Below are 7,675 nucleotides of genomic sequence, written 5' to 3'. Positions count from 1 at the left end.
TCAGCAGGGCTCCTCTCCCATCTCGGATCTAAGAGACTACGGTGATTTGTATCTTTGAATATGTTTTCAGTTCATTTTCCTTTTAATGATGCTGAAGAAAGGGATGTCAACACAAAGGAAGATGTATCTGTCACTCCGCACCGCTCTGGTTTCTAGCAGCAGGCAGGCTGCTGCTTGGAGCTGGCAAGAAAAAATACTGTGGTTGGTTTTGTTGTTGGTTTTCTGAGGAAGGAAAAAAATGCCAGCACTGATAACCGATTGACTCAGAGCATACAAAGCTGTAAAGAAAAAAATGTGCCCAAAGATTTTCCTCGAAAACCTGAAACCTTCCAAATGTCACCATAACGCTTCAGAGTGCCTCCTCTTGCATGGCCATACCCAGGGACCTGGTGGCTTGGACCTGGAGATGAACACCATCTCCCCTCCTTAGGGGTCCTTGTGGGAGTCTCTGGCTGCAGTATCCCATAGGAAGTGTCCATCGGGGGAACACAGCTCATAAAGCATGTTCTACACAAGAGGTACCCAGCTTCAGTCTCGGAGAGTCACAGAATGGCTGAGGCTGGAGACGCCTCTGGAGACCATCTAGTCCAGCCCATGCTCAGAGCAGGGTCGGCCACTGCAGGTTGCTCAGGGCCATGTCCAGCTGGGTTTTGAGTATGTCCAAGGATGAAGACCCTACGACTTCTCTGAGCAACCTGTGCCAGTGCTCAGTCACCCTCACAGTAGAGAAGTCAGTCGTGATGGCAACACTTCCAAACGCAAAAACTAATAAATATTAACCTCTTCCATTTTTCTCCTTTATTTAAAGGAAGAAGAAAGAAATGCAACTATTTTCATCCAAAACCACCCATTTTTTAAAGGTCACCTAATTTTCCCTCAACAAACTCTCCACATGGACACTTTGGGAATAATCCCACTACTTTTATCTTCATACCAGAGCAGCACCTGCCTGTGGAGTGCATTACAGTGTTGACAGAAGGGTTGGTGATACTGGTGGCTGTTATTAACACTATTTATTTAGCACCTGGCAAATGCAGTCAGGCTCTTTGTGCTGGGCACTGCCCAAACAAACTGGGAGGAAGACAACCTGTTCCCAAGGAAGGTGTTATTTACCTGTTAAATAGTAGGCTGCAAAGAAATGGGTGGAGGGAAGGAAGGACACCAAAGCCTTTGTGCTAATCTCTGAACTTTAGCATCATTGCTTCCCTCATCGCAGCCATACATGGGAGAAGAGCGAGATCTGGCTGCACTACCTGAGAGCATCAGCCCCTCAAATGGACGGAGATGTCCTGGAGGTGTGACCTTTTCTGGAGACGTATGAAATCGCTCTCGTGCCTGTTGGGTGCTGTATTCATTTTTTAAAAGCCACAGTACGAGTGCACTTAAGGACATTTTAGAAGGACACACTTTTTAAAAGCCTAAGAAATAGTCATTTATATTTTTCAGTTGTAGTGTTTTTCAGTCAGGAAATTAGCTCGTGAGAAAAAGAAGCAAGTGCACAGTTATTTCTTCTCTTGGAAAAATGCCTTTCCATTGAAAAGACATCTTTTCGGGTCTGCAAACAAGAACGGTAAGGAATTTCTTTTCCCGATATTGCTTCCCAAGCAGAGGAAGAAAGGAAGAAAAATTGTGGTTTCACCAGAGGGAGAAAATGTGGTGTTTAAGGGGGCAGATGTCAGAGTTTTGAAGGGTGTCCAGGTCTTTCTGGCAGTCCAGCACCTGCCCTTCCAAATGTCTCCACTGGGAAGAACGCCCGGAAAAATTAATAAAGGGGATGAGGTGGCAGAGTCAAGCACATAGTTCAATGAAAATCATGTCTTTGGAGGTTTTAAAGAAAAGGTAAGAAATTGATCGGGGGGGGCACGCCTGGGCACCCTCAAAGCAAAGCCTGGAGCTCTGGAGGCTCCTTCCAGCTGCACATTTCTGGCATTTCTGTGACACTCTTTTTCATCTGCTCAAACTGAGCATTTTGCCATGCCGAGTCATAGAGTCCACTTTTCTCTGCGCATCCCGCGTGTCTCTGGACATGGTCTTTGTCCGTGGTTTTCCATCTAGACCAGCTTACTGGGCCGTGAAGCTTTGCCAGGGGGTGAGTTCACCTGAAGAACTACTCCTACAACGTGCCCATCCCCTTCCTCTTTCTGTGAAACTGCTTTTCCTTTAACTTCAAAGAGTCAGCAAAATATGTTAGTTTATGATTGCCTGTAGTATACGTTACAACTACAGGTTTCCTGAAACTAGGAAAAGATACTAATGTTCATAAACCAAAGCCAGTGGAAGAAAGCATCAACAGCTTTCAATACTTTTGCACCATTTTTTCTTTTCTTTTTCTTCTTATCCTCCATACCTGATGTTAGATTGCTAGTTATTCCAGGGATTTGAGTGGGATTGGATTTATATGTATTTAGCCAGTTTTGGTGGAGTTTTTTTAATAATTGTATGCTTTAGTCATAAGGAGCTTGAGGTTCTGGTGCAGGGGGGAGTTAGTGGTGTGCTTGCAGCCTGTTGCATGAAGTTTTCCTGTATGCTGGCCTTTTCTACCTAATTAGACAGTATCCCATTTTGGACTGACAAAATACTTCTTTTTGCAAGGTGAAGCAAAGGAAACTTGAATAGGTCTCTCAGGCCTCAGAAAGGCAAAATTCCGGTTAATGGCAAGGAAGAAACTGCTTTGCTTGAGCAAAAACTCAATGCTAAGGGCATTGGTGCCGACTTTTGCTTCTGGCCAGGTGGGCATTTTGGAGGGCTGTGGTGAAGACGTTGCCTCCCCGCTCCCTAGCATCCCGAGCAGTGCCAGCCTGCCCTTGCAGCTGGGCGTAGCCCCACTTGAAACGCTCGGCCCTTTGCCCATCACCTGCCAGACCATGCAGCCGCCAGAGCCTGGCCTTGGTGCCTCGCAGGATAAAGCCGCCGGCAGCAGCCTTGGTGCTTGCTGCAGGTGGAAGGCAGCATCTCTCGTACCGAGGGTTAGGAGCTGCGGAGGTTTCTCCCACAGTTTGGAAGCAGGAGCTGGTATCCACCGAGACGTGGGCGTGTAAATCCAGCCTTGGCATGGAAGGTGTCTGCTCCCACAAGGAGCAACCGGGAACTTTTTAAAGACTTGGTTGCAAGACAACTGCTGTGTCTGGCTTTTATTGCAGATGTGGACAATAGCGGAGAAACCAGGCCAGGATGGAGGGTGGCATCTCGTTCCTTCCGAAGGAGGAGGGGCAGGGCTGAGCGCGCAGCCGTCGCTTTGGCACAGGCACCGTTTAGATCCCTCTCTGCTGCTCTGTGTGTGCAGACCATATGTTACATCTGAGATTTCTCTCTCCTGTTTACTTCTATCCATTTTCCCATGTGTCATCAGCCCTGAAGCTCTTTTTTCTCTTCTAGTCTCTCTTGGCCAACAGACTGTAATTCGTAGGTCATCTTCAAAGGAGGCGCAGAGCAGTAAAAGCCCAAGCCCTGGGGTGGTGCTGGAAGCTGATCCTCCAGCAAAGCCTGGAGAAGCCTTGCCTTTCAAGGGAGCGCTCGAAGTGTCCTTTGAAGCGCAAAATTGTTTAGTTACAACAGTTATTCCCTTGATGCACGTAGTAAAACACGTGTAAATTTGTAGTGTAGGGGAGGCACCCAGTTTTATGATGGGTTTACATACTATCTTTTTGGTTTGGCACTTCTGGATGACAGCAGACAGGGCTCTGCAGGTTGTGGCCTAATGAAGAAAAACTCAGAGGGAGGATCAGGCATCTTTGATGCAAACTGCCCAGCGGAGGCCGGCTTTCCCGAAAGCAAAATAGCAGGAAACAATTTCAGTCCATGTAGCTTCTCTCCATTGACACGTAGCCCAAAAGCACGTGTCAATGATTTTTGATTTTTGATTTTTGCCTCCTATCCACATCCCTGTTTCTCGGTCAGGTGATGCCTGCCACCTCCTCTGAGCTTTTCTACTCTGTGGTATTTTTGCTAGCTAACGTGAATACAGAGAGATTCCAGTAGCTCAGCTAGCTAGCTTAAAACTGTATAATTTTTATGTTCCACTGGAATACGTGGTATAAAACAATAGCCACAGGAATGCAAGCACTCCCAAAATAAGCTTTTACATACATGCAAAAAAAAAAGGGTCTATTGGAGATTGTAATAACCATGTAAAATCATTTTGACCAGTTTCCTACAAAGGTCGCTTCAGTGAATCTTGCAAGAATCTCCAGCCTATTCCAGTAAGATTTAATTTAATCCATGCTGCAGTTAGTGTTTTCTTTAGAACTGCAATGTTCTTCTCAGCAATATGTTCACCCCCAGCCCATATTTACTAAGTAGATGTCAACTAGGCCTGGGTTGAGCGATGTTTACAAGGCCGGTGTTACGGGGATTTAAACACAAAACAACAAAAAAACGTACACAAACCAGAGCAGTTCTCACTGGCAGTTCAAAAATGCTTGTATGGGGTCATGGGGTGTTTGTCTCGGATTCAGAGATGCCGCTTGTCTGCGACTCAGACTCTCTCATCTTTCAGTAAAACAAAACTGTAGAAGAATAAAAAAGAATTTGATTTTTTGGTGTTCTTCCCAAGCAGCTCCAAGACCCAGAGGAAGAGCTCTCAGGATGCCGGAGCCAGCAAAGTCCACCTCTGCCCCCAAAAAGGGCTCCAAGAAAGCCGTGACAAAGACCCAGAAGAAGGGCGATAAGAAGCGACACAAGAGCAGGAAGGAAAGCTACTCCATCTACGTCTACAAGGTGCTGAAGCAGGTCCACCCCGACACCGGCATCTCCTCCAAGGCCATGGGCATCATGAACTCCTTCGTTAACGACATCTTTGAGCGCATCGCTGGAGAAGCCTCTCGCCTGGCCCATTACAACAAGCGCTCCACCATCACCTCCCGGGAGATTCAGACGGCCGTGCGCCTGCTGCTCCCGGGAGAGCTGGCCAAGCATGCCGTCTCGGAGGGCACCAAGGCCGTCACCAAGTACACGAGCTCCAAGTAGCCAGACACCACCTCTCCAATGGGACCATCAAGCACCAGACCCTCCGCGCAAGCACAGGTAGGCAGCCACGGTCCGGATAAACGTCACAGCTATTATCCATAGCAATTTACAGCCTTGGGATGGGAGTGAGAAGCTGTCCGGTGGAAGAGGAGATGGTGATCTGGATGTCGGATGATTTTCATAGTCTGTTCGGGACGTGCGACGGGTTCTGCGTGGCTGGTGGAGGAGGAGGCCTCTGCTTTCACATCTCATCCGAAGGACTGACCGACTGCAGTATATCCAAACTCTCCTCTGTGCTTGGCAAACACGCATGTTTGGTGCCGGTGGGGGAGACTGGCGGTGGCAACACAGAGACGCCGTCTCTGAAGTCTTCCTGTTTGGCTGCTTTCTCACAGTCATCCGAGGCGGGCACCGAGGAGTCAGTGCTGGTGTCCTCTCCCTCGTAGCCCAGATCCGTCCTGGGGTACAGCAGCACAGCCCACCCCGTGCCGGCAGAAGTGGCATCGATAGCTACTGGGCACGGGCTGTAGAATAAGATCCGTATTGATTCATCAGCTCTCTGTGCTTGGCAGCCTGTTTTAGAGAGCAAGCCTGGCAGGCAGGCAGGTGCCTGGGATGATACCAAGCACTGTTCCTCCTCGTCGCTCCTGATGGATGAGCCGTCGAGCGGGCTGAGGGTGCCGGTGCTGGAGCTGCCCGCTGCCTCCCACCGTGTGCCGAGGTGGATGGACAGACAAGGGGGGATGTTGGGGCTGGGTCGCTGCCTTCCCCGGCTGCTGCTTTGCCTGCTTCAGGACTTGCTTTGATGTGCAAGACGTTGCTAATTCTGCCGCTTTTCAGAGACTTTTCCTCCCTCAACACTGCCTGGGCACTCCCTTCCACTGTCAGCGTGGGCGAGACGGGGTGGTGCCCAAGGGGGTCCCCTCTCCCCGTGGGCGAGCGCTGGGGTGGTGCAGGACGAACAGCACAGAGGTGTCGGGCGGGGACTGAGGATTTGGGGAGGCGATGTGCAAGACGTTGCTAATTCTGCCGCTTTTCAGAGACTTTTCCTCCCTCAACACTGCCTGGGCACTCCCTTCCACTGTCAGCGTGGGCGAGACGGGGTGGTGCCCAAGGGGGTCCCCTCTCCCCGTGGGCGAGCGCTGGGGTGGTGCAGGACGAACAGCACAGAGGTGTCGGGCGGGGACTGAGGATTTGGGGAGGCATCCGGAGCAGGAGCGGGGGGGGTTTTTTTAGCACAGGCCGGGGGAGAGGCAGGCTCCCCGCAGAGGTCGCTGCAGGCAGCTCACCTGGCCCTGCCTTCCCTGCTTTATTCACCGGTTAGAAAGCAAAATCAAAAACGGGGGCTAGGTGGATATATAGGGACACTTGCCTGCAACCCAGTGGTATTTTAAAGATTAAATAATTTTAAACTACTTCAGATATTCCCCACGTGTTCTCAAAGTCCACAGTAAGGTAAGCAATAATAAAATCCTGATAAAAGCCATAGAGATTAGTGGAGGGACGTCTCGGTTGCAGGTTAATCTTGCCTAAACTGCTGGATAGCAGAAGAAGAGCATGTGTAGAATTGGTGTGAAGTTGAAGCTTCCTACTCAAAACACAAAATTAGCCAACGTTTTTAAAAAATATCAAAATCTCTGGTGGGCAGTGGCACTCATAAAAAATATTCCTGTCTTTAAAATAACAACTGCCTTCTGCAGTTGACACATAGCCCAAAAGCACTATGTGTAGTCTGTAAATAAAAAGGGCAGCAGAGACACAGGATCCAGAACTAAGTGCAGGTTCTCCCCAAACTCAGGACCTTGGTTTTAATGAAAAGGTAAATTCATACTCCAAAATGCCAGCCTTGCAGTACATCTCTCACTTTCCCCTACATTTATCTCTATCCTGTTCCTTTACACTTTCAGAGTGATGGGGACCCTTGAAAAATTTATGTTGCTTTTGGAGCTGTAGGACTCTGCAGCTCCAGAAGATTCACTTATTTCATGTTTTTATAACAGTGTTGCAGTCATTTTCCAGTTGGTCTGAGGAAGGGACCGCGTAGACCTGCTCAGCCAAGAGCACCTGAGGAACCCGAGAGCAGCATGGGCCCCACGCGGTCTCTGTGCAAGAGCGAAGGTCAAGTTGCTTATCGGCTGCTCCCATCCCCCTGCAGCTTGGAGTTTGAACACCCCACACCCGGAAAGGGGCTTTCCTCCCGTACTTTGCTCAGTGATAGCATGCTCCAGCCACGTTCCATACCGTAATGCCGGCAGGAATCCCTAGCGGCATCTTTCAGAAGGAGCAAAAGCCGGGTCCCCAGGTGTCAGTGCCCACAACGAGCAGCTCCCAGCAGCAGTACCTGTACTCGGTAGTGTTGGTAACCTGGACCACTTGGCCAGGAGGTGACGATTAGCACTTCCTTCTGTTTTCCAATCAAATAGTCAAAATCAGATGCCAAAGATGAAAATGTACCTGCAGTGGTCCTAGAGCCACCATCCCTGGCCCATCTCCCACCAGAAATCAGACAGCGGATGATGCAGAAGGGGAATATAGGGGGTGAAGGGCTGGCTGGCTGTGCTGGAGCTTTCTCCTCCCGTCCCTATGAGCTGCAGGACATCCCCCTGGGGAGTCCTCCTGAAGGTAGGAATTCAGAGTGGAATAAATCCGCTCCAGTTCAAGCGGTGTGTGCGAGCCAGGACACGCATCTCCCAGGGTTACCCGGCTCAGC

General features: G+C 49.6%; 1 protein-coding gene across 1 annotated transcript; it reads left to right on the top strand.

The window, feature by feature from the left end:
* Positions 1-4,578: 4,578 nt before the first annotated feature.
* Positions 4,579-4,965, top strand: LOC104080281 (histone H2B 5-like). The gene has a single exon (XM_009582619.1). The coding sequence runs from the start codon at positions 4,585-4,587 to the stop codon at positions 4,963-4,965; it is 381 nt and encodes a 126-aa protein (XP_009580914.1). The 5' UTR covers positions 4,579-4,584.
* The last annotated feature ends 2,710 nt before the right edge of the window (positions 4,966-7,675 follow it).

The sequence above is a fragment of the Fulmarus glacialis genome, unplaced genomic scaffold (assembly GCF_000690835.1).
Source record: "Fulmarus glacialis isolate BGI_N327 unplaced genomic scaffold, ASM69083v1 scaffold42877, whole genome shotgun sequence".
NCBI lineage: Eukaryota > Metazoa > Chordata > Aves > Procellariiformes > Procellariidae > Fulmarus > Fulmarus glacialis.
Note: the sequence above shows the minus strand (reverse complement) of the source record. Positions and strands in the feature narration are given on the sequence as shown.